The sequence below is a fragment of the Sceloporus undulatus genome, unplaced genomic scaffold (genome assembly GCF_019175285.1).
Source record: "Sceloporus undulatus isolate JIND9_A2432 ecotype Alabama unplaced genomic scaffold, SceUnd_v1.1 scaffold_19, whole genome shotgun sequence".
NCBI lineage: Eukaryota > Metazoa > Chordata > Lepidosauria > Squamata > Phrynosomatidae > Sceloporus > Sceloporus undulatus.
The window spans coordinates 470858-497783 of NW_024802941.1; the positions used below are offsets into that span (position 1 = coordinate 470858).

Below are 26926 nucleotides of genomic sequence, written 5' to 3' on the forward strand. Positions count from 1 at the left end.
CTCCTCTGAAAAAAATTTGCCAAGAAAACCCCATGATAGGTTTGCCTTAGGATTGCCATAAATCAGAAATGACTTGAAGGCACATAACAATAACAACAGCAACAACCTCTTTGTTGGAGGTTAAGAGCTTCGGAGTGATCACCAGGGATGCCTCTCCCAACATGCCTCTGTGGGATGGTGAGACCAAGAAAAGGGTGTCTTTCAAAGAAACCAAAGTTGGGACAGGCATGTATGGGTTAATAAAGTCCTTCAGATACTCCGGACTCAGGCTGTGCAGACCTTGATAGACTGTTGAGTGACAGATGATGCACACTTGACTGCACTCCAGATTAGATTATGTATGAACTGCTTGAAAATTTAGATCATATATATATATATATGCGCCACGCAGGTGTATACTGTACATAAAATTTAATTTGAGGTGTAAAGGAATAAGTCAGAACCAACTTGCATTTGAAATCTGCTGCCACCACATCACCTTGCTTCACAAATGCCTTGTTTCATGAGCTTTCTGACTAAACATTTGCTGGGAGATTTAATTTAAATTCTTGTCCTGTGAGCCTTATGCCATGGTGAGAAATGGAGGTTTTACATGTAGTGATGAAGTCATGCTGTTTACCTGAGGCAAAAATTGGATTCCTCCCCCCACCATTGTCTGTTTGTTTGTTTATGGCTGCTCCTACTGCCTATCAAAAAGAACAGCCTGAAAGATAAAAACATATACTTCTACATAGATTACCTGGAGGCAGCAAAATTTTCAATAAAATTGTGGATGTGGTACCTCCACACTATAGGGGCTCACTGAAGGGAACCTGTGCATTTACAAGTAGCATTTAGGTAGTGTTTTCTTGGGCTTAGAAGTGCACATTTCATGTGAGTCCCTCCAGCAGATCATTTGTTTTCTCTTGCTAACGGATCTGCCTCGGAGGTATAAAGCAGTCATGAGTGGCCTTTATGGAAGAGTGTTTTTCCATGCAATGAGTGTGCACTTATTACTCACTCTGCTGTTTGCAGAGACATCCAAAGTATTTGAATTCTCTTAAGTTGGTTTATTCGCTCTCCCAGCACTACCGAAGGGCAGGTAGAAATTTATGAGCTCTTTAGCCAGTCCTTGTCATATTCCCTTTAATAGCAGTTTGATCTTCAAGTAAGCATGTTTCCTAAACATAAAACATGGGTCAGAATCCTGTATGCCCTGCTACATTATATAACATTACATATACCTTTATGTTATGTATACCGGAGGTGCTAAGAAACCCCTTTACTGAGTTGTGAAGATGAGTAATGTGGTACTGGCATCAGGCACTTTATTGGCTCTGTTATGTAGTAACAGCTGCCCTCTACCACATATGGATGGTATACAACTGTGTAAGTCTAATTCCCACAGATATAAGTCCACTTGTGGAGATGTAATACTCCAACAGGATCCTGGTGAACAATTCTACTTTCTACACAGAAAATATCTAATATTACTTGTGAATAAGGGAAACAGATCCATGCCTTTCTGCCAAGGCTTTTTCTGTTTTCTGTGTACAGTGTTTTTGTGCAACTAATGACGTTTTCTACACACAAAAATCTGTGAGCACTTTTTTGTAGAGAATAGGTTCCAAACTGCAAAGATTCTCACCCATCTAGGTAGGGTTCTTCTCATTCCAATTTTCTGACACTTGAGAAACCCATTTTTCAAATATTTTTGAACACTTTTAAATCTTATTTCTGTCCCTGACATAGAAAGGGGCAATATTTTAAAGACAGAAGGCTCGAACAGACAGGCCAAATGAAGTGGGTTCAGGCCACTTTGAAAGTGTGTTGTTTAAACGACACACACACCCTAAGAGGATGGAACGGGGGAGGGGTCCGTGGGGTTTGGACCCTCCCTTCCGTTAGATACAATGAATGACGTGCACTGCTGCACCGCCACGCCCAAGCCCCATTATAATGGTGGCACTTTGTCTGGACCCCCCCCTTCCCAAAATCCTGGCTACATCCCTGGCTGGAAGCCAGGCCAAAGCTGCGCTCCAGTCCTAAGGACAAGAGCACAGCTTCGGTGCAGCTTATGGCCTCTTAGGACCCATGCATCATTTAAACAGCACACCTCCAGAGTGGCCTGAAGCCACTTCATTTGGCCTGTCTGTTTGGACCCAGACTTACTCTGTTATCCAGCTTACTGCTGCAACCAGTGTTGGCTAATGGCTTGCATATCAGTGGGGTAATAAATTAACTCCCAGTTTTAGTCTGAAATATAAGGAGATGTCCGTTGTTCTGAATCTTGCCCCAGTATAGGTTCAGTGCCTTGGATAGTTCCTTTAACTTTTGAACTAAATTCCAGAGTGTATTCATCACCCTATTTCTGTTGAAAACTGTCCTCTTCTCTGGGCTGAGGGGAATAATACTTTTTTGGAGTACATCTCAAAGCTACAACTGCAAATGCTGTCTGGAAATTCTAAGACTCCAGTCTAAACCAGTATTTTTTTAAAAAATCTCTGTCTGTCGGCATGCTATCTCTGAGGCCAGCTGAAGGTAGACTGTAGATTATGGACAAATCACGGGATAATTTTTGAATTAGATTAGTAAGGGATTCAGATTTCCAGTTATTTTACAAACACAGCTACAAATAGGCTTTCCCATTTGTTATTGTTATTTGCCTTTGAGTCCACTTTGGTCTTTGAATCATGGTGGCACTGTGGATGAGACTTCTCCAAGACCCCTTGTCTTCCACCACTCTGATTAAGTCTTGTAGATTCATGCTTGTCACCCTACTCTTAACATAAGTTGTACCTTGTTGATGGAAGTTATTGCAGCAGCTCATGGAATGTCTTTGATGGTTCTACATTCATGGCTACCATTTCACACTTGGCTCTCTCCCAACTGCTGTTTTTATACTTGTATACAATTGGTGAATCTTGGGGTTCTAGTAAAAGCACAAACTGGATGTCACAGGTCTGAAGCCTCCCCATTTATAGGACTTGGCAGACGGCTTAGGCATACTCTGTTTCCCTTTTTTCACAAGCAGTACTAGCCACTTGCCAAGTGAAACAGAGTGCTCCTTGTGTCCTCAGCCAGGTCTAGCCATTTAATGGGAGAAGGGAAAGGGCTGAAAATGGGTTGTGTCCCTTCTTTCCTTCCCCAAGGCCCAGTGTGAAGTGTTAGAAAAGATCCTGTCCTGCAGAGTAATTGGAGGAGAGCAGACTCATGTTTCACTTCACATGGGTTTGTGTCAAAGAGGTTAATATTTGTAAAGTTTACTTTCTGTCCTTGCCCTCTTTTGCTTTCATTATTTTGGGAACAAAAGGATGGAAATCCCTGATAACCAGCTGAAGAAAGGGTTTTTGTCCAGTCACCATTTTCTGCTTCTTCCTGGTGTGAATGCAAATATCTTAATTGGGCATGCTGCTTTGAAACCTGGTAGCGCAGAACCATTTCTGTCTCTAATTGGCCATATGGATGGGATGGTAAATGATGCAGAACAGCCACTGACAAACATTGATAGAATATGAGGAAAACATATTTAAATTCATGCTTACCTGTATGCTCAGTTACCAACTTTCCTTCTCCAAAATAGTTAATTGATCTTTATTTCTTTGGCACATTTGGCAGAAAAGTTTATGTGTTCAAATACCCCATCTTCCTATATCTTGCACTGAGATTTTCAGATTTGTCTTGAGTCCTGCTGTTCTATTCAGCAAGCTTCTTCAACTGCTCTTTAAACCAAAATGGCTAAAAAGTATAGCAAGTTTTAGGTGTTAAATTGTTAGCATGCTTCTACTATTTTAAAAGTATTCTTATTTTTAAAATTGGTTTTAAAAATATTGTGTGCCACCCTGAGGCCCTCAGATATTTGTTGTTATTTATGTGCCTTCAAAGTGAGTTATACTGAGGAGTTTGGCTATGGCCTTCTTCTGGAGCTGAGGGTGTGTCACTTGCCCAGGAGGTTTTCAGAGCTGAGTGGGGATTTCAACCTTGATCTCCTGAAATCCTAATCCAGCATTTAAAACACTATATACCATGCTGGCTCTCCTTCCTCAGTTATAGGGTAGGATATACATATTTAAAGGGTTTCTTCCCATATTAGATTGTTGAAGTGCATAACAGGTAAGGTAACATTTCAGGCACACTTGAAAGTACAGTATGAATTGTGAACCCCTCCCCCCCTCTATGAAATACATGTATTGTATCATCTTGAAAGCACCTAAGAACAATGATCTAAAGATCCAAGATGGGTCTGCCTCTGTTACAAGCATACTTTTGGTGACAAATATGGATCTAATGGCCAAGATCCTACATTGTGCAGGTGGAGCATAATTGTCCACCTATTTAGTTCCATATCCTCTTCCTACAGTAGTTGTCAAACCCTGGAAGAAGGCCCTGCTTCTGCTTACTGTTGGGGAGGTTGTGGGGAGGGGGGATTCAGATTATGACAAAGTAGATGGTATGAGGTCAGAAGGGGGAGAAAGAAGGCTGCATTCACAGATGGAGTGACCTCTTTTCCCTTCCTTTCTGAGTCCAGACCAGCCACATATTCACCGTCTGAATTGCTCCCTACTCCTCCATTTCCAATAGGCAGCAGCAGCAGCAGTGACTGTTTCCAGGTGCTTAAAAGCTGGGGAAGGATTTGGAGAGAGTACAAAGGAATAAAGGAATAGCTCCCTCTGCCCCATCCAAAAAGAGAGATATGCATGGACAAGCCACACTTACACACACCTACTTTACTATCAGGATGCCATCCAATGTGTGAAGCAGCTCTTGTGTTGGCGTAGGGAGATGTGCCCATTGTAGATGTTCATTATATTGTTTACTAGTTGATGCTTTCTAAAAGGGAATTGCATTAACTTTTCTGTGTGTAAGGTCTGTCTGCCTGCTGACCTATATGTCTAAGCAAACACAAACTTACGAATATGTAAAGGGATCTTGTATCATCTTTGAGACAAATTAATAGATCCCGTTGCATACAGATATTCTAGAATGAATATGGCTATGTCTCTGAATTTTGCAAACTTACAAAAGTTCACAGCCATACATTTAAGCAGGGAAATAAGAGGAAAGGGTTCATGAAGACCAGTGACCAAATGTGAACGGTTTGGAGCCAGACCTAGTTATGCCCAGATAACTAGCATGCTCTTGTGAGATTTTTGCCCCAGCTTGCATATTATTTCTGTGAGTGAGTAAAGCCCTCCTTCCACATCACACCATCTTAGTGTTTTCCTTATACAAGTTGAGTCTCCCTTATTTGAAATGCTTGGGGCCAGAAGTGTTTTGGATTTTGGAACACCTGTATTTGCATATATGCACATAAAGAGATATATTGGAGATGGGATCTAAGTATAAACATAACATTTATTTAGGTTTCATATGCACCTTATACACATGGCCTGAAGGTAATTTTAAACAATATTTTAAAATAATTTTGTGCATGAAACAAAGTTTGTGTCCACTGAACCATTAGAAAGCAAAGGTATCACTGTCTCAGCCACCCATGAAAAAAGGTTTGGGGTTTGGAGTATTTCAGATTTTAGAATCCAGACAAGGCAGGCTCAGCCTGTATGATCATGCTAGGAACATATTGCCTGACTTTCTCCCGCTTATTTTTGACATACAGTACAGATCTCCAGTGTGATCTGAATCACTTTGAACCATGCTGTTCCTCTCTGGACCATCCTGACACAACCTGTTTCGATCCAGAGTTGGTACAAATCTGTTTGAATCTGCCCTGTTCACTTCAGAATTCATTCGAATCATTTGCATGGCTCTCATTCTCACCTTTGTTTAATTTTAATGAGTGAGCTAAGCTCATACTTTCATTTCCATAGTTTAAATAAGAATGGAAAGAAATGAAACAGTGTGTCATTGTTTCAATAAAGTGCAATATCAACCATCTCCTCCTTTTTTAAAATAGCTAATCATGTACTTAGACAGGTATGTTCTGTTTTTTATTAAAATTCTGCACAATTTATTACAGGTTGTCAGTCAAAATAATAATATTATGTATATACACCCTTTCTCCCAATAATAGGACTCAAGCTGGCTAGCAATATATTTAAAAACAATACAGATTTGAAACTATACAAAACTTCAATACAAGTATAAGTAAAAAAATTGTTTAAAATGAAACAATTTAAACAGTAAAAACAAAATTACTTAAATGGCTATACAAACTATAAAACAGCACAGCACATCATTAAAAGTCCATCTCATTCAGTTTCAGTATCTAAAAACCTGGTGGACCAAGAATGCTTTCAGTTGCTGACAGAAGGAGAACAAAGAGGAAGCCACCCTGGCCTCCCTAACTAGAAAGTTCCTAAGTCTAGGAGCAGCTACCAAGAAGGCCCTCTCCTTTGTGCCCACCAAATGAGCTTGAGAAGGTGGTGGGACAGAGAGAATGGGCTCTCCTGAAGATCTTAAAGCTCTAATGGGCTCATAAAGCTCATACAATTCTCTGTATAGTCTGGACTCAAGCCAGATATGATGCTGAGCCTTCATAGTGTTGTTTTAATTCCACCATGACAAACATGCTTGGATGTTCAGGGTGTGGTGAGAATAGCTACTGGGCTGCAGAGAACCATCTTTATAGAAAGAAGCTTATTTTTCAGTTTCCATCACCAGGATGAGGGGGCTTCTGGCACTGGATTTTCCTCCCTTCCAGAAGAAATGTTCTATAGCATCCAATGGTTCCTCAGCCAGTTTGTCAAGGAGCTTGGGAGACACTCCCTAGATTAACTTGAAATTGTTTGTTTGGTTTTTTAATGTATCAAACACTGGCTTTATACTACTGCCCAATATCAGACATAGATATATAAAATACAGAAATCTAACTCAGGGGTTTATAATAAAAGGAACAGCTACTTGCACTGTATTGTGTAACTTTTGTATGTCCAAAATCAGTCAACATCACCTCAGGTTGAGGATGAAATTAACTTTGGCATGGCTTCATGTTCATGTTTGATTTTAGGCTTGTTCTCAGAAAGAGTGGGAACATAAAGTTGGAAAAAGGAGGGTGCGTGAAAAGGATTGCTGCTGGTCAGATGGCAGTGCAGAGCAGGAGATAGTGTGTGGACAGATGGTGGGTGGGCAGATCACTTGGTTTGGATTGGGCCCACTTTTTCCTGCTAAAGGTTGTTGTTTTCACATTTATTATTGACAGGCTGGAGATGGCTGGACCTCGGTTTATTTCCAACAGAACATCCCAACATGCTTTATTGTCTAACTCTGATTACACTTGGGAGTATGAATATTATGAATATGAGCCAGTTTCCTTTGAAGATCTCAAGGCTCATAAGTGTAAGTCTTATCTGGATGTTGTCTATTTCAAAGCATAATCTTTCCAAGTGGAATTGGTTTGCTGTAGTTGTATGCAAAATGTCCAGGTGGGAGCAAATATAATGAAGAAACAACAAAATTTAATTATAGACTGCTTTCTATACCATGCTGTCATCATTCCTCCTTTTCTCATTTCAAAATCTACTAACAAAGAGTAGCTTTGTAGTATCTTCCTTGTGTGTACTTCCCCTCCTTTTGAGTTTGCATGTCCCGCTAGTGCCCAATTTAGCCACTGGCATATTGGGGGGGAACCATGGAAAATACATAAAGAGACAAATACTATTGGATTAAATACTAGTGGATTAAAAAAAAACCACACCACTGAGTAGTATTATTTGTCCTTTTACTCTTACTAACATCTTTTTGGTATTATCAGTAAAAGCATTAAGTCTAGATTCCAATCCAGAGATCATAACACACAGCAGTATTTAGAGCTCACCAGTCTGGCCTGCATGTACTTGTGTGGGATTCTGGGAGTTGTAGGCCAAAACAGTAACTTTTTAAAATTTTGCAAACTGTCACCATTAACTTGATAATCTTTTATGGGTTAAGATGATGGGGAAAAGAAGTCAGACCCCTTTGGTCCATTTCTCTTTCCAGATGCATGGTTAGCGTGTGATTCTCATACATGTGTGGGTGCTACTTATATAGGCATACATGCATCAGTGTCCACAAGGGTGACTGAATGTAGAAATGTTTCTGCACAAAAATAGTCTTTGCTGGGTTGGGCTCCCTAAAGTTATGCATAATCATCCATGGAGGACCTGAGTAGAGCTGCTGATGATAGAGCAACTTGGGAGGTCTCTCATTTTTGGGGTTGCTATAAGTCAAGTTGACTTGATGGCAGTTAACAACAACATTTTTCAGATATTGCATTCTTTGGTTAGTCTTAAGTCAAAACCTAAAATACAAACCAATATTTTGTGGGTGAAGATGCACATGATGTTATATATAAATAGCCACTGAATACTGAAGCTACAGTCCTGAGTCTGAAAGACCTGAGCAGAGCTCAGAGAGAAGAGGGTAGAAATGTTTCTGCACAAAGATAGTCTTTGCTGGGTTGGGCTCCCTAAAATTATACATAATCAGCCATAGAGTGCACAAAATTAGACCACAACTATGAAGGTCCTCCTGTGTGTTGCATGCAGGGCTTGAGCAAGATCTGCCCTTATTGAGATTCAGTATGAATCCCCTGACCCCATGTTCATATTAATGAAAATTTGTTCCCCACCCTCAAAAAATTAACCTCACTGCTTCTTTTACAGATTCCATTGTGATTGGATTTTGGGTTGGCCTTGCCGTCTTTGTCATTTTCATGTTTTTTGTACTGACCCTCTTAACAAAGACAGGAGCACCACACCAAGAGTAAGTACTATTGGTGGTTACTAGAAGCTCAAATTGCTGAACAATCAGTACCTTTTTAAATTGATCTTATTGGTTCAGGACAGGGTGGTAATTCTGTAGCTCTCCAGATGTTATTTGGCTGCAACACCCAGCACTGCTCACTATTAATTATGTGGACTAGAGTCAAAGCCTACCTGGTGTAACCCAAGTAATAGGTTTGGCCCAATGGGTGGGGAAACCCTAAGGAAACCCTAAGGAAAGGACTGTACTTGCTGGAAGAGGGAAACTAGAGAGGAAATGAGCTGTAGTTACCAGTGACGAGGAGTAAGCCCTTTTCATCTTGTATAAGGTAGTGGTATTTTCAATTAATATTAAGGATAGAATGGTAAATTGCTTACACAGGTTGAGTCTCCCTTATCCAGAATTCTGAAATCCAAAATATTCCAAAATTGTTTACATGAGTGGCTGAGATAATTATGTCTTTGCTTTCAGAAGCATTGTTTCATGTACACAATTTTAAAAAAAATGTTGTGTATAAAATTAGATTCAGGCTATATGTATAAGATGTAAATGAAACATAAATTTCATGTTTAGACCTGAGTCCCATCTCCAAGATATCTCATGTATATGCAAATATTCCAATATCCAAAAAACTCTGAAATCCAAAACACTTCTGGTCCCTAACATAAGGGAGACTCAAGTTGTAGTGGAATTTCTATGTTGCCTTATCACCTGTTTTGTATCTTTTACTGAAGGCTTTAAGATTTACATCCAAATGTTGCAGTAGAGTTGACCAGCACAGGCAGAAAAGTCTGGCAGTCAGGTCTGGCACTGAGCCCTCATTGGATGCTTGGAACTTTGGGGACAGTGATGTGTTAAATTTAATATATAATTTGTTGTATTGTTGTTGTTTTTTTAAAAACTATATTGGGACTTAAATTGTGATTGCTTTTGCAATATTCAATTATCGTAGGATCTGTAGGGCCCAGAGACAATTCCACTGGAAGGGTGGAAATCTCTGCCAGTGTAGTTCTGCTGGGCTTCTGTTGCTGCCATATACCTGCAGCATGAAGGCACCAGGTGCACCCTATGGCCAATCAGTGACCAGGGGCAGGAATTCCCAAGTGTCAGCCAGCTCCAGTTGCACAGCTGGGAAAGAGGAACAGCAGTCACCCTTCCAGACCTTCACTGAGTACAACTGAGAGTTGCAGTTCAACATCTGGAGAGCCCCAATATAAAGTCGAAGGCTTTCATTGCTGGCATCCATAGTTTTTCGTGGGTTTTTTCGGGCTATGTGGCCATGTTCTAGCAGAGTTTCAGATGCCAGCCACAGATGCTGGCGAAACGTCAGAAAGAAACTCTGCTAGAACATGGCCACATAGCCCAAAAAAACCCACAAAAAAAAATCTGGAGAGCTCTATTGCTACCACTGGTGCAGGTCATGGCCCAGTAAGTAGCAGTATTCAAGTTTTTTACTCCAAGTCTCAAGTCTCAAATCTCTACTTTCAAGTCTCGAGTCCTTGCAAGGTACTTTAAGGTCATGTCTCAAGTCAAGTTTCAAGCCTGGGAGTTAGGGGAAAAAATTCTAGGAGGGGAGCAGCAAATATGTTAGGCAACAGGCTTGAGGTGGAAGGATCCTCCAATGTGCCCACAGGACAGCTGCTCCTCAAGCCCTGCCTCAAGCCTATTGCCTAATGTGTTTGCTGTTTCTGGATGAAGTTAGGCCAGCAAATTGCTAACAATAGACAAACCTCGAGTCAAGTCAGTGCATCATTTATTGCCAAGTTGAGCAATTGAAACAACTTGAGTTAGTTAACTCAAGTCTACATCACTCATAGACTGCATGCAGAATATCAGATCAACTGGTACCTTCAAGTAGGCTTAAGCCTTATCTGAAACACCAGAGAGTTGCTGCTGGTCATTGTAGATAATGTTCTAAATGGACAAATGAGTTGACTCTGCATAAAGCAGCTTTTAATGTTAATCTTGAGATCAGTAGCATTTGTTCTCAATTATGTGGATGTAGAATTCTGACTTAACATGGCTGCTAGTCCCAGCTGTAAATCCACTGATTGAATGCAGTTTATACAAGTATCTATTCTAGCTGAGACTGACAACTGAATTTAAGGATTAGGAGGCAAACCTATGTTCACTTGTGACAAATCCCACTGAATTCATTGGATTAATTGCAAATCAACAATCTCTCATTTAGACATGTTGTAGGTAAGCAAATATTTTGGATATGTCCATAACTAAGGATTAATGAAGATGTGGCTTCTACCTCATTTCTTACCCACAATTCATCTCTTTTTGCTTTCTAGGAATACAGACTCTGCTGAGAAAAGGTTTTGCATGAACAACTTTGTGGCTGATTTTGGGCGACCGCTGGATTCTGACAGGATTTTTTCTCAGCAAGCTGCTGAAGAATCCAGGTTGCTCTTCAATTGCTACATTAATGAGTTTGAGAAGGTGGACAAAGCAAAACCATGCCATAAAGTGCCAGTTACAGACAGTAACATCCACTTCCAGGAAGTAATTCATAATAGGGTGAGACTGGAAGAGGAGCTGCATTGCCACACCAAGTTCAACATCCCCAACTTTGTGAACACTGACCAGAATTCCTCTCTGGAAGATGACTTGCTGATTTCTGAGCCACCTATAATTTTAGAGAGCAAACCAGTTAGTCATTGTTCCCATCAAATTCTTGACTGAAGAAACATGAATCTTGAAACTTGAAAATCAGTCAGTCAATCCACCACTGACCAAGCTACCCACCTACTCTTTTTAAAGCTGGGATTCCTTCTGTTATCGTATCATACCATCTGGGATCTATATTAATAGAACATGTTTCATCTTCAGCTATCATCTTATGATTTTCTATGGGTTTTCTGGGCTATGAGGCCATGTTCTGGAAGGGTTTATTCCTGATGTTTTGCCTGGATCTGTGGCTGGCATCTTCAGAGGGTGAAAGCCTTTGACTTCTCATCTTATGCTTCAGCTAAAAGATTCTGTAGTCACAAATGAACTAAATGGGGAGAGGGATTAAGAAACACATCATTCTCACCTTGCACCCTCATTGCCCCCAAACAACCAACCGCCCCCCTCCAATTTTGTGGGTCCCTGCATCTACAAACCTCTGCACCTATCCTGCTGAAACTTTACTAATGTATTCCTTAGTGACATGTCAGTGCTGTTTTGTATGTCTGTCATGTCCAGGAAAATGATTACTGTAATAAGGAATCTAGGGTGATGGAAGGCTGCTCTTGTACAAAGGTCCCTGAGCTAATCACCTGAAATTTGGGATTTCTTCAGAAAAGAGGCGACTGTGCCTGCAATCTCCCCCCCCCCCCGGTTTTGCCAAGAAATCAAAAATATTTGTTGCATTTATTTCATAAAAACAAACTTAGTCGATCTGAATGTTTGGCTTTCCAAATCTTTCTTTGGATTTTGTCCTCAAGACGTGGTGCAAATTTGTCTGGAAAAAAAGTTGGCCATTGTTTTTTGAAGTGCCAAATCATAGATGGTGTTCATTCTAACATTCAGACCCACTCACTGTTCTCATATGTGAACTTGTTTTAGTTGCTATCTTTCTTCTACTGAACAGGTAAATGGAGCAATGAAGTGATGTGCTGATAGGTTTCAGTGTGTTGCATGTGTTTTGTTTTTTAAAACTATCTTCTAAGTAAAAATTATTCCCCTGACATTTTTGTTTGGCTCAATATGTGCTAGGCAAATTGTTGATTAAAAATAAATAATAAAAAAGCTTAGCACAAGAGTGAGATTTTTACAATTGCTTTGTACTTAAGTGTTCAGAAAACAACTACTTGGACTTTGAATTACTATGGCAGTTGCTGCAGTGAGACATTTTTTAAAATGTGCATTTTTCTATATTCAGTTCAAGGTTGTGAAAGTGGAACTATGCATGCAGTGCCCTTGATCATATAAGGCACTTGTGTGTTCAATTTTGGATGTGGTTATGGGCTTCATAAAGAATATTTGGAGCTGTTTTTCAGAATGTGATTAATACTGGCTTTTATATATGAAATGAGAGAGGCTAGATAAGGCAACTGTTACATGGATTTGTAATTGGTTGACTGACGGAAGCCAAAGGGTGTTCAACAATGGTACCTTTTCACTGTGGAGAGAAGTGACCAGTGGGGTCCCATAGGGCTCTGTCCTGGGCCCAGTACTATTCAACATCTTTATCAATGACTTGGAGGACAAAATTGGGGGCATACTTATCAAATTTGCAGATGACACCAAATTAGGAGGAGTAGCTAATACTCCAGAGGACAGGATCAAGATTCAAAATGACCTGAACAGACTAGAAAGCTGGGCCAAAGCTAACAAAATGAAATTCAACATGGAAAAATGTAAAGTATTGCACTTACGGCAGAAAAATGAAATGCACAGATATGTTGGGCGACACCTGGCTGAATGAACTACATGTGAAAGGGATCTGGGAGTCCAAGTAGACCACAAGTTGAACATGAGTCAACAGTGTGATGTGGCAGCTAAAAAGGCCAATGCAATTTTAGGCTGCATCAATAAAAGTATAGTGTCTAGATCAAGAAAAGTAGTAGTGCCACTGTATTCTACTTTGGTCAGGCCCCACCTGGAATATTGTGTCCAGTTCTGGAGACCACAATTTAAAAAGGATGTTGAGAAACTGGAGCGTGTCCAAAGAAGAGCAATTAAAATGGTGAAGGGTCTGGAAGCCATGTCCTACGAGGAACGACTTAGGGAGCTGGGGATGTTTAGCCTGGAGAAGAGAAGGTTAAGAGGTGATATGATAGCCCTGTTTAAATACTTGAAGGGATGTCATATTGAGGAGGGAGCAAGCTTGTTTTCTGCTGTTCCAGAGAACAGGACCTGGAGCAATGGATGCAAGCTGAAGGAAAAGAGATTTCACCTCAACATTAGGAAGAACTTCCTGACAGTAAGATCTGTTCGACAGTGGAACACACTCCCTCGGAATGTAGTGGAATCTCCCTCCTTGGAGGTCTTTAAACAGAGGCTGGATGGCCATCTGTCGGGGATGCTTTGATTTGGATTTCCTGCATGGCAGGGGGTTGGACTGGATGGCCCTTGCGGTCTCTTCCATCTCTATTATTCTATAGTTCTATGAACATGCTCCTGAATTTTAAAATATATCGTCTGAGAGCCTGGATTGGAAGATGTGAGGCAAAGTGAGATATAGTTATTCTAAGTATTATGTAATGTGTTGTCATTTGTTGATTTTTATATTATCATCAGTAAAACTCACTTGTACAGGTGCTGGCTTTCCATTAATTCAAAGATTTCTGGAGTCAAGACAGATCCTTGTACGGGTTCCTTATTCTGTGTAGGCTCAGATTGTCACAGTGTTGATAAATGCACCCAGTATTTTTACAATTGACAACATCACTTATCTAGAACAAAATCTTTCCACTGGAGCATACTTGTCCTATTTTAACCACCTTCCATAAAGGTAGACAAGTATTATATCCAATGTCATTTGGAATCTTTCCTTAGCTCACTTCCAAGGAATGTTATAGCTGTTGAACAATCATCTGGTTAAATATTTGTCTTTAACATGCCTGCAACTCTATTTGCCTTCATTTTGACAAACTGCATCAACTTCATATAGAAATCAGCTGCTGCCTTGTTAAAGTAATAGAGCATTGTTTTCTATACAAATGGCACAAGTGTCATTTCTCTGTGGGATTAGGACCCACATTTTGGTTTACTGAACATTCACGTAGGTGGCACACACACTACTCTGGTATACTGATAAACCTAAAGTAATGTCATGAGTAATAGGTGGTGTGTGTGTGTGTGGTTTAACTATAGTTGGACTATATGTGTCCATATGTCATTTCTGTTAGTTATGGACTATTAACTGAAGAAAAAACCTTGGAAAAGGGCTCTCCTGGGACTAAGTACCCTGAATACACCAGATCCTATCTGATCTCAGAAGCTAAGTGCCAAGGAATACATGTTGTAGGCTAAATTTTGGACAAAGGAACTAGCAAAACTACCTCTGACTATGCTTTGCCTAAGGAAACTGTGAAATGGGGTCGCTGTAAGCTGACAGCTGACTTGAAGATGTGCTCATACACAAAAGAAGTTGAAGCCTAGCTAAAGAAAAGGATACCTATCAGAGTTTTTTTGGGGGGGGGGGGGGGGGGGGGGAGATAAAGCATGGATGCTTTTTATGGCTGACAACTTCCAGAATCCTGAAGCCAGTGTGGATAGGAAGAAGACTGACCCTCATGAAATTGAAAACATCTCTACTTCAGTTTGAATATACTTTTTCACATCATCCCAGCTTCTTTGCAGTCTTTGTATGGACAAAAATGTGGCAATTAATTTACTATGGTAGACCAAAATCTTTTAAGACCATTCAATGAAATGCACAGAATTTTTCTAACAATTAGACTTGAAGGGAAAAAAATCAGCATCGATATACAAACTTTTATTCAATATTATTTAATATATATATATATAATACAAGCAGATGAGATTAATTTATACAACAGAAACGTGGACAGAGTTCCTAAAAAGTGAAACTAGTTACTTTCTGGGATTGTTTTCAAGCTTATTTATTTTCATCCTTATTAACTTTCCTTGATCAACTTATGTTCAGATCTTCCAGTAACTTTCTGGCATGTTTGAAGAACTAACTGGAATGATGACGCCTTGTTTCTGGAGCTGCCGTAGAACATCCAACATTGAATCCAGCTCAATGCGAAATTTCTCGAGCTCTTGATTTTTCAGCAATGCTAGCTTTCTCCATTTTTCAGTTTCCTGGATTTGTTCTACTTCTGCAATATGCCGTGTTTCCTGTATTACCTATGGGAAAAGATTATATTGATTTCTAAACACGTTTGTTGATATAAGATTAAAAACCAATTCCTAATTCAAAATTTCAACTTTGTTATTAAATCACCTGTAAGAATGTTTTCCATGCTTGGTGTTTTTTTTTTTTAATTATTGGAGCCAGAGAGAAGGGTGTTGGAGGTTCCATAAGCAGACATATACTTAAATATGGATTTACCGGGACTAGTTTATGGCCAGTTGTTAGTTTACACATTTCATGTAAGGAAAATGCTTTATAAGGGAGAAAATGTGAATCCCAGTGTAGCTTTGTAAACTGCCGTGATCATAGGAACGGCGGTATATAAATAAAATTTCAATCAATCAATCAAAAAGCTTATCATGTGTGAATAGGAGTTACTGGTCAAGTATGCTCAACGGATACTGGAAGTGCAGGGAGCCATCTCAGCTGAAACAAATGAAGTGGTGCTGAGAATTATGGCAATCCTAAGGCAAATCTATCATGGGGTTTTCTTGGCAAGATTTGTTCAGAGGAAGTTTACCGTTGCCTTCCCCTCAGGCTGAGAGCATGTGATTTGCCCAAGGGCACCTAGGTTTCATGGCTGGGTTGGGGGAGTGGATACAATTCAGTTGTGAGGTCAGCTTATTAACAGTTGCAGAAGGGGGCAGGAGAAAGCTCTATTAGCAATCTTTTCACAATTTGTGGGTATGGTCAGAGCAGTGAATTGCTTGTCTACCCATCCCAAGAATGCATTGCTAGGTTCTAAGAGTGAACTATTTATACAACAGTTAAAAGAGATACACTGGCAAGGTTTTTTTTAAAGGTGGCAGACAATAGGCTACTACTTCAGTAACAAAGAAAAGGCATAGAAGAAACATCCTACACAACCTCAGTGTTACTGTCCTGAGTTCTGAATGTGAACTCAGCTTAGATACTGATTAAATCGTGGAGATCCTACATGTGCGCGTAATTCTGCCCATGCAGTTTCATGTCCTGCCATTGTCTGGCAACTGCTGGAAGGGCGCATGTTGCTGTCCCATACTACTGGAGACAGGAGGGAGATGATTGAGACCACATAAAAGCAGGTCATCTCATCTCAGTTAGGGGGAAGAAATGAGGGTGTGCTCTCAAATGGAATGCACCTGCTTTTTCCTTCGTTCAACAGCTCAGAATAGTCAGACCTTCATGTTTGGCATTACCTTCTGCTCTTCTCTCTAGTAAGCAGGATCAGGAATAATATCTATCTATCTATCTATTGAATTTATACCTCACTCCTCAGAAATGATCTCAGAATAGGGAAGTGGAGAGAAAGAGCAAGAGAACTGCCTCTCTATACCATGTCTGAAAAGGGACTTATATGTGACCAATTTTAGTAATCAATACAGTCTCTTCAGGAGTCTTGTGCTGGAGACTGTCCACTCAATTCTTGAAATATTAATATGCAATCAAAGAATCAAGGGACTAGAAGGTCATCTAGGCTAACTTCTGTTTGGAAATAAAACTATCCTTTTCCATCATACTTCTCTACTTGTAAAATCCAGACTATTAGCACCAGACCCCTGCCTTTAGAGGAAACTTCCTTGGAGTGAAATATGAATCTATGTATGCACTATATTACAAATAGGAAAGTATGGTGAATTTATTCAGTTAGTATTTCAATTTTCATTTCAATGGAAATGCTTCAATCAGAATGCAGTTTGCCTTTGAAAATTGTTTTTTAAGTTTGCAAGCTTTTGAATAATGTGTTAAGCAACATATGGTAATGGGAAACCACTTGGAAATTTGTGCATTTATAAGATCTAAGAAAAATTAGTTTTTAAATATTAACAGAAATCTGTATTACAATCTGGTATGCAACTGGGATGGAACAGATCTAGAACCAGGGAAATGGGAACTACAGCAAGACTACACTTGACAGGATCACTTGTCTCTCACTGCAAAGGGAAATATAAGGTTCAATTTTGATGCTAGTCTTCACTTTGTTACAATCTTAGTACTTACCATGAGCTGTCATTCAGTGCATAAATTAATTCAACTATACCTGCATGTTGATAACACCTTTATAACAGCTTTTAATTCTGGAGAGAGGGTGTTTATTTCTAGTACAGGATGGTTGCTATAGCAGCCAGCTTGCACAAAGCTTGTAAAAATTCGTAACATTGACTTTTTCAGATATTAATTTGTTATTTTCTTTACCTGCTGAAGTTCTTGCTCTCTTTGTTCATATCGGGTTTCCAATTGTTTGATCTTTCTTTCCAGGCACACAAAGTGTTTCATCTCAGGGGTCTGCCTTTCTCTAGCCTCTCCGAGTTCTTCTAACAGTTTTGCCATCTAAAATGAGAAATTGTGACATTATCTGAGAAGATATCTCTCAAGTTAAAAATTGTTCATTGAACTACAACTCTCCCCAATCAAAGAGAAAAGTTAAAATAGTATCTTTATGTACTAGGAGAACCAAGAGACTGCTCATGAGCATCTGGTGTGAGGCGTTTCCTTCCTACCTGGATGCTTGGAATGTGCTTGGCTGATTGCCTGTCCTGACAGGGGGCTGAGGAAACAAAGGTATACCCACAAGTGCCCCCAGCTGTTGTTGCACAGCCCCAAGAGTGTTGCCGAAGGAAATGAATGCTTCTTTCTGCAATGTGCAAAAAAGCCCATATGCTTGGTGTAATACCCATAATGATAGTTTTCTGCATGCAGGAAATTTTTGAACTGAGTAAGCATTCCAACACACAACCCCACACCTGCGCCTGAAACAGTACATTCCTAGGAACTGTATCATGAATCACATATGTAGATAGAGAATCTAAAGTATGCATGTAATATTTCAGCCAAGAAATCACTGTCTTTTAAAAGAATACAAAAAGATGTGGGAGATGAGAGACTAAACAAGAAGAAGGGAAGAAAGCCACAAAGCTGGGCATGTCACATTCCCAAAGCCCTGGCCTTGCTATCTAATGGCTCATAGAACCCGTTCTCATAGATTAGTAAAAACTCAAAATAGTTAGTTTGGAAATATGGGTATATTTTTAAAAGAAGAAAACAAATGTGGAGCATCTATGATTTTATAATTGCACAAAAGAAACAACCTCTTTACTTGCTTAGGAGTTGCTGAGGAGATTTAACATTTAAAGCATGCTAAAACATGGAAAATACCAAACAGTTTCAGATGTATATAAATAGATACATGAGGTTGAACATAACCCAAAACAATATCTGTCTTTTTCTTCTTTTTCTTTTTGGGAAACTCTATGCATGTTCACTCATACATGAACCTCACTGTTTTCAAACTGGCTTTCTCCCTAGCAAGTGTGCTTAGGTTTGCCTCCTCATCCTGTCTTTGCTTGGAGCATAATGTTACAAAGCTCAGGTTCAAATATTAATTTCATAAATCCTTCATAATCCTAAATTCATAACCCAAGGGCAAGGGCCCTAAAATCATTTTACAAGACACGCACAAAAAATTCAAGTTATTAAACCAGAAATCTGTTTTCCTTCTCTTGCCACCTTCAGCTTATTATGGTTACTTTAAAATAATCCCCTCCCATTATTTCTTCAAATCCAAAATTGTGGTTTAATTTCTGAGTCCAATTGCAGTACAAACCCAGAATCAAATCCTGATTTTGTACTGCAATTTGGAGTGCATGATTGACACAAATGTTCCTATTTTCAGATGCAATGGAAAAGTCTAGTTTTTACTATTATACATTGTTAGTACCATAGTGAGCATGCAATGTAAAGAGAACAAAAAGAAAGCAGAGTAGATGCATCACAGTTTTGGGTGATTCAATAAATCATGATCTACTGTATAAAACACTTTTATTAACTAGGTGTGTCCAAAATAACATTGCTGTAGTTTTAAAATACCATCTAAAATTAAAAAGTTATTTAAATGTTCTTTTACCTCTTTTTGAAGAATTTCCTCTCTTTTTTGTGAGATTACAAGGGCTTCTTGATCTCTCCGGAACTCATGAACTTGCTGCTGAAGATGTTTTATAAAAATCTATAGTAAGATTAAACATTCTCAATTATTAAATGATTTTAAATTTTAAACAGAAAATATTCTATGGGAAAGTGTGGGACGTCTAGTTTTTATAGCTTGAACTTCTGTTGACTAGAGCTGCATTAAGATCAGAATATTGGTACTCACTGTGAAGGTAGTCCTTTTCTGCAGTTGTGGAGAGGAAAGCCTTCATGCAGGGTCTGGTTCCCTTGTGCTTCACAGGCAGGGCTTTGGCATGTCAATCAACCTTACTACTCCAAGAGGGAGGGCCAGTCCCCACTTCCCCAGTGATTGTGTGACAAAGCTCCAAACAACAAAACACATACTGCCAGTGGCCCAAAACAAACAAGACCTCCACCAATCCTTCCCACCTCACAACTGTAGAAAAGGAACTTTCACAGTGAGTAGAAATGTTCTGTTTTCCTGAAGCATGATGAGGCAATCCTTTATGCTGGGACTTAAACAAGCAGTCAACTTACTATGTGGGTGGGCAATTTCCAAATCCCAATGACACAACATGTTGCAAACATGCCTACCAAAAGATGCATCCATGGAAGGAAACATGTCTATCTTGTTGTGTCTGACAAAAGATGATGGGGAAGCCCAAGTGGTTGCCTTACAAATATCTAACAAAAAAGCTGCCATACTCAAGGCTGCAGAAGTAGCAACACCATGAGTGGAGTGTGCCTGAATCCCTTCTGGAACTGATAAAGAACTATGACTCTAAGTCAATTCAGCCAACAACACAAGATGGAAGAAGATACCCATTGGACATTAATCTCTTGAAAAGAGATAGTCCAATTTGTGAAACTCCTTAATTTTAAGTAGAACTTAAAAGCCCTGTACACATCTAATCTGTGCCATTCTTTCTCTTGTGGTGTTTTGGGCTCTGGACACAAAAATGGCAAAACAATCTGCTGCCCCCAGACTGTAGAATGACCTGCTGGAAGAGATATGACAGCCGAAAATGCTGAATGCTTTTAAAACAGAACTAAAACACTCTTCCGACAGGCTTACCCAGTTAATTTTAAATCAGGACTTTTAATTGTTATATTTTAAGACTGTATTATATAACTGTATTTTAATGGTTTTATAGTATTGCATTTTAACTGTTGGTTTTATGTGTTTCCCTTTTTAAATTGTGTTTTGTATGCTGAAATGTTGTACCCACCACGAGACTTGAGATTGTAACCAGTCTGGGTCAGGATGTAACAGACCTTTTTGATACTGGTCTAGCTACAGTGGAACAGGCCAACTCTCCTGAACCTGCATGTAGCTCTTTCAGAAAATCAAGGCTGACAGGGCCACCTGGGTGGTAGCAATATCACCTCTGCTCTCCTCATTCTTAATTTTTGTAACACCTTGAACAACATCACTACTGGAGGAAAGACGCAGCACAACACCCTTGGCCAATGCTCCCTCCATCCAAAATCTTGATACAAACAGAGGCAGTTTGTGACTATCTTGAGAAGTAAAAGGTTCAGGGTCCATTCTCCCTGGTCTAGACTCTTCCTGCTCAGGCAATCAGCCTGACAATTCAGTTGGCGCATTAGATATTCCTCTCTGATAGAAAAAGGGTGAGTCTCCCTGCAGAACAATAAGGACATTATCTCTTGCAACAGGGACTGGGATTGCATTCCCTTTGCCTGTTTATGTGGGCATTGGTGGTCATGTTGTCCATCCAGATCAACACTTGCTTGCTCTGAACCTCCAACTGCAGACTGAGAAGTGCCAAACAGACCAAAGCACCAGCCAGTTCACACTGTATCCTCTAACTGGGTGGCCACAGATCCTGCAACATCTACCTACTGCAGTGTGCTACCAACCCAGGAAAGTGGCAATGATCATAACTATCATTCTCTTCAGATCCTGAATGGGCACCCTCATGACAACATCTTTTAAAATCACCAATGCAGAGACCATTTCACTATGGAGGGAAGACTTAGTCTCAGGTGCTGCTTCTGCACAATCTCATTCTGGGATGGCAGAAGGAATCACTGGAGATCCTTTAGCTGGAATTTTACCCAAAGAAATTAGTTCAAACAAGCCACCATCCAACTCAACAGTTTGGCTGTTACCATCAGGTATGGCGATGACTGATTCACCACTGGCCTGACCAAAGTCTGGAGCTTCTCCCTCCCGTATACTGGGGAAAAAAACTTTAAGTCACCTGAAGCCAGCATTTGGGAACCAAATGTCATGGTTCCCAAATGCACAAACCTATGATACTACCTCTTTAGGTGGTAACGCTGATTGACAGGTTGAAGCCTTGTCTGTGAAGCATGAGGGAGAAACCCAGCATGAAGTGAAACCCAGCATGAAGGATTGCCTCCTCACACTGCAGGAAAACACTGGAATTTACATGTGAGTAACCATGCAGGATCAGCTGTAAGAACACAAAGTTTTCTGTTTAGATGTCATGTTTCTTTTGGATTATTCCAGAGTTTGGAAAAGCTACTATTTTTAGACCACACCTCCCAGAATCCTTTTGCTACATGACTACCAATGGCAGACAATATCTCAGTTTTTGATAATTCTGATGATGTGCAGCAGTCCCCTTAGGGTTAGGCAGCCATCCTTCCTCTTTCTGCCTTCTGCCATTGTATGAACGGCAGATGCCAGGAATTTCCAGTTGTGACTATGGTAAATTCATAAAGTATGGGCACCGAGACTGAGCAACAGACTCTCTTTATATTTATGGTCACAATTCAACACAGAAATAGATACATTATGGAAAAGGTAAGGAAACTGCTTTAAAGATAGAAAAGCAAGCCCCTCAATGTTTTTCTTTTTTAAAAAAGATAAACACCCCTGCTTGTTAATCTCAACATGTTATCTATTATAAAATTGTCCTTCAGTACAGCATGTAAACCATAATAGCTTAGGAGGGCAAAGGAGAATAAAGATGGTGCATGGAGTGGAAAAATGAAGTCACTGAAATAGTAAAAATGTCTGACAACTCAGTGAGGGAACAAGGTGCAGCCATTTAATTACTGAACTCGTAATCTCTCATTAGGAGTTGATGTATACTCTCTCATTGAACTCTACTCCTTTTACATTTTTAGCTTGCTTTCTTCATATGTCATACTTGATACCAGGCTAAATTAATAAGGAATGTTTACAGTACAAAAACATTGCAAAATAAGAAAACTTGCCAGTCTGGAGGACTGAGATGATAACTTGTCTGCTTACCTCTTGTGTTGAAATTTTACTATTTAACTCGGCTACTTTGTAAGTAGAATGTTCCACAGCATGTTGACAAAGAATTTTCTCTAATTCCTTCTGATGTGATGCTTTAAGGGCTGCAATGTACTCTTCTGAGTCTTCCTTTGCTCTGTAAACATCATTTTAAAAATGTCTGCTATAATTGGAAGGTATGGTTCTTCACACATACACACCCCACCCCCTCCACATGATACATATTCCCTTTGGTTTTCGGATACTTTAATTTTATGATGGTCCTGGTATTCAGTATTAATTTGCCTTACTAAACTAGACAGCCAAGAATGACAAAAACCTGGGGTCAAACTAAACATGACCATTATCTACATCTTTAATTCTGGTATGCTCACTTTTCTAAAAATAGTAAATAGCTAGATGAATAGTCAGATTTGCTTGGTGTGTGTCTGTGATTAACCCTTTTGTTCCTGAATTTCTCCCACCAAATTCAATACTACAAAACAGTGACAAAGGGAGCAGTAGGGCATGGGTGTGTCAGTGTTTGATCAGGACGGCAGCAGGGATAAAACCCTAAATCCCTCTTTTCTTTTTACATTAGGCTTTTCTGCAGCAATTATTTAAAAAGAAGGTACACAAGAGTGAAACATAATGTCACACATAGGATGGCCTTTAGTCACTGATAACAATAGTTACTTCACAAATGAATGACTTATGTTTGATGCATGACCACATTTGTTGTTTCTATGGGCTCTTCTAGTTGGAAGAAACTACTACTTAACACTGAATCACATCTAGTTTAGCTATTAACAGCTTGTAGAATCATAGAGTTGAAAGGGACTGCCCAAGCTGGGCTTTTTTTTTGAAGATATACAGAGGAGACCCCACCACCTCTCTAATTCAATTGGTTGTGTTGTCAAGCCATTAGTTCCACTGCCAAGCCACTCTCACTGTCAAGAAGTTCCTTCTAATGTTCCATCAAGAGCCATCACTTCTTTAACCAGCTTCAAAACGGAGCTGAAGACCATCCTGTTCAGAGAAGCGTTCCCAGGCATTGCATAATTCTCACTTGCTATTTGATGTTCTTTTGTTGTCTGTTTTATTCAATCATTTCCTGTATTGCTATGTATTTTATATGTATTATCTTACTAGACAGGCCCCTTCCCCACCACCACTCCCTTCTCCTTCTGTGTTGTGTCTTTTTAGATTGTAAGCCTGAGGGCAGGGAACCGTCCAATTAAAAAGATTGTATGTACAGCGCTGTGTAAATTTACAGTGTTTTATAAATAAAGGTTAATAATAATAATAATAATAATAATTTACCCCTCCTGTAACTTCAAACTATTAGACCTTGTTCTACCCTCTGAGGCAGCAGAGAACATGAATGGACAGGTTGCTTACCTGTAACAGTATTTCTTCGAGTGGTCATCTGCGAATACATACAAATGGGTTTCACTGCGCCTGCGCAGTGCTGCTTGGAACCTACTGGAATCACTGGGCAGAGTTTACTCTGCAACATCTTGAAACTTTTTGGCGGTAACTCCGCCCACCCATTATAAGGCCCCTGCCTTCCCGCTCTTTCCCCAGTTCCGCAATTTTTCCGCCAAGCAGGCGATGGAAAGAGAGCCAATGAGAGCAGGACACTGAGGGGACGGACGGGTGGGATTTGTATGTATTCGCAGATGACCACTCGAAGAAATACTGTTACAGGTAAGCAACCTGTCCTTCTTCTTCGTGGTCTCTGCGAATCATACAAATGGGTTTAGACTGACAAGCTAAGGTATGCGGCGGAGGGAGTGTCCTGAGACCAAAGCTATGGTAAACCAAAGGTATATTTATTACAAATAAACACCTTGAACCATAAAGCGTCAGTCTTTTGTTCATGCACAGATGAACTAGCAGTAACTTTGCTAAACCTGAGAAGGGGACAGAGGTCATGCAAGACCGATCCCATAGGACTTGTGCAAATGAACATTCAACAGTATAACAGTGTAAACTGTATAACACAAAAAACTTCAGTAGGGCAATCAGTGCAACCCTGACACCAACACAGCCCTCCCGAAAGCTGCGTCTCGGATGGCCCTGGTGTCCAACCTGTAATGCTTAATAAAAGTGAGAGGTTGGGACCAGACAGCAGCCTTACAGACATCCTCCAAAGGGATCCCAGACAAAAATGCAGAGGATGCTGCCATAGCCCTTGTGGAGTGGGACCGAACCCTGCAAGGGAGGGGCTTGCCCAACAATTCATAGCAGAGGTGGATGGTACCAGCCACCCATTTGGAGAATCTCTGCGCAGTCACGGGCAACCCCTTCTTCGGTTCCGAGTAGCATTGGAAAAGTCTCTCGGACCGACTGGAGGCAGCAGTTCTGTCCAGGTAGAAGGCCAGTGCTCTCCTGACATCAAGAGAGTGTAGGCGTCGCTCCTCATCCGACGTCGGGTTGGATGCGAGAGTGGGCAAAACAATGTCCTGGCACATGTGGAAAGCAGACACAACCTTCGGCAAGAAGATAATGTCCATACGGAGGACCACTTTGTCCTTGTGGAACCTCAGGAATGGTTGGTCCCTCCGTAAAGCACAGAGTTCGCCCGCACGGCGGGCAGAGGTGATGGCCACAAGGAAAGCGGTTTTCCAAGTCAATAGTCTCAAGTCCGCTGTGGCCATCGGTTCAAAGGGCTTGGATTGGAGAGCGGACAGTACCGACTCCAAACTCCAAGCCGGCGTGGGTACCGACACAGGAGGGTACAGGTTAGCACAACCCTTCAAGAACCCCTTCACCAAGGGGTCTTTGAAAAAAGAAACCCTCCCCCCGAACTGATATTTGGCACAGATGGCAGACAGGTAGCACTTGATGGATGTGAGGGACAGTCCCTCATCTAAAAGCGCCATCAAAAACTCCAGCACCACTGGAGTGGACACCTGTGCAGGAGAGAAGCCCTTTTGGTCAAGGAAGAGGCAAAATCTCCTCCATTTCAGGGCGTATGACCGCTGGGTAGAAGGTTTCCTCGCAGCCAGGATCACCGTCCTCACCGACTCCGGTAGGGCAGTCAGGGCCGGATCCTCCAGGCTACCAGCGGCAGGCTCTCGATGTCGGGGTGGAGAATTCGACCGTCCTGGATCGACAGCAGGTCCGGGCGGGGCTCGAGGCGAACGAAACACCTTCTGGAGAGATGCAGGAGGGATGCGAACCACGGCTGTCTTGGCCACCATGGTGTGATCAGGATCGCGTCGGTCTGGTCTAGCATCATCTTGGAGAGCACCCTGATGATGAGAGGGAAGGGGGGAAAGGCATAAAGGAGCTCCCCCGACCACAGGAAGGCGAATGCATCTCCGAGGGATCCAGTCATTGGCCTCCTGGAGCAGAACTGGGGACAGTGGCTGTTCCATTCGGTAGCGAAGAGGTCGATCTGGGGGGTTCCCCACATGTCGAACAAGACGCCGACCGTCTCCGGATGGAGCCTCCATTCGTGGCATACCGAGGGCGATCTGCTGAGGCGGTCTGCCAAGTCGTTGTCCTCCCCTGGAAGGTGGATCGCTTGAAGGAGGACCTGTCTCTGTATGCACCAGTCCCAGATGCGCAGGGTAATCTCGAGGAGGGTCCTTGACTTGGTGCCATCTTGTTTGTTGATGTAATACATCACGGTGGTGTTGTCCGTTCTCAAGAGCACCACCCTGCCCGTCACGGCGGATTCGAAAGCTCTCAGGGCCTTTTCGACCGCGAGCATCTCGAGGGCATTGATGTGGAGGAGACTGTCCGAGTCTGACCATTTGTCCTTGACAACTAGGTCGAGCAGATGGGCGCCCCAGCCCTCTAGGGAAGCATCGGTTGTCAGCGTCACCTGCGGTTGCGGTTGATGAAAGGGCATCCCCGCGCGCACGTTGTGCTCGTCCAGCCACCAATTCAGGGAGGCGGCTACCGGCCTCGGTATCGTCAACCATTTGGACGGGGGATCCTCCATCGGAGAGAAGACCGACAGAAACCAAGCCTGGAGCGGGCGTAGACGGAGTCTTGACCACGGCGTCATGAAGGTCGTTGATGCCATGTGACCCAGGGCAATCTGGACGTCCCTGGCCCTCACTCTTCTGTGGGAGATGCAGGGTCTCAGCGATGTAACCAGTGCCTGGAAGCGGTCTGCAGGAAGGAAGGCGGAGCATCTTTCGGAATCGAGGATGGCTCCGATGAATTTGACCTGTCTGGACGGAGTGAAATGAGACTTTTCTTTGTTGATCACCAGTCCGAGAGAGTCCAGCAGCCGAGTGGCGAATGAG

At 41.2% G+C, this 26926-nt stretch overlaps 2 protein-coding genes across 3 annotated transcripts in view; one reads left to right on the forward strand and one right to left on the reverse strand.

Moving 5' to 3' along the window:
- Positions 1 to 11499, forward strand: part of LOC121917463 (melanocortin-2 receptor accessory protein 2-like) — a 41273-nt gene extending 29774 nt beyond the window's left edge. For both annotated transcript variants that reach the window (XM_042443456.1, XM_042443457.1), the window contains 3 exons: positions 7139 to 7275; positions 8580 to 8679; positions 10980 to 11499. In XM_042443456.1, coding sequence (XP_042299390.1) covers positions 7146 to 7275; positions 8580 to 8679; positions 10980 to 11370 — 621 coding nt within the window. In that variant the 5' untranslated portion in view covers positions 7139 to 7145 and the 3' untranslated portion in view covers positions 11371 to 11499. The remainder of the gene's footprint in view (positions 1 to 7138; positions 7276 to 8579; positions 8680 to 10979) is intronic.
- Positions 11500 to 15156: 3657 nt separating this feature from the next.
- Positions 15157 to 26926, reverse strand: part of LOC121917481 — a 77120-nt gene continuing 65350 nt past the window's right edge. Inside the window, exons 27-31 of the mRNA XM_042443495.1 lie at positions 26031 to 26847; positions 22674 to 22815; positions 19383 to 19481; positions 17675 to 17809; positions 15157 to 15492 (exon numbers count right to left, since the gene is read on the reverse strand). Of these exons, the coding sequence (XP_042299429.1) occupies positions 15283 to 15492; positions 17675 to 17809; positions 19383 to 19481; positions 22674 to 22815; positions 26031 to 26847 (1403 nt within the window). The 3' untranslated portion in view covers positions 15157 to 15282. The remainder of the gene's footprint in view (positions 15493 to 17674; positions 17810 to 19382; positions 19482 to 22673; positions 22816 to 26030; positions 26848 to 26926) is intronic.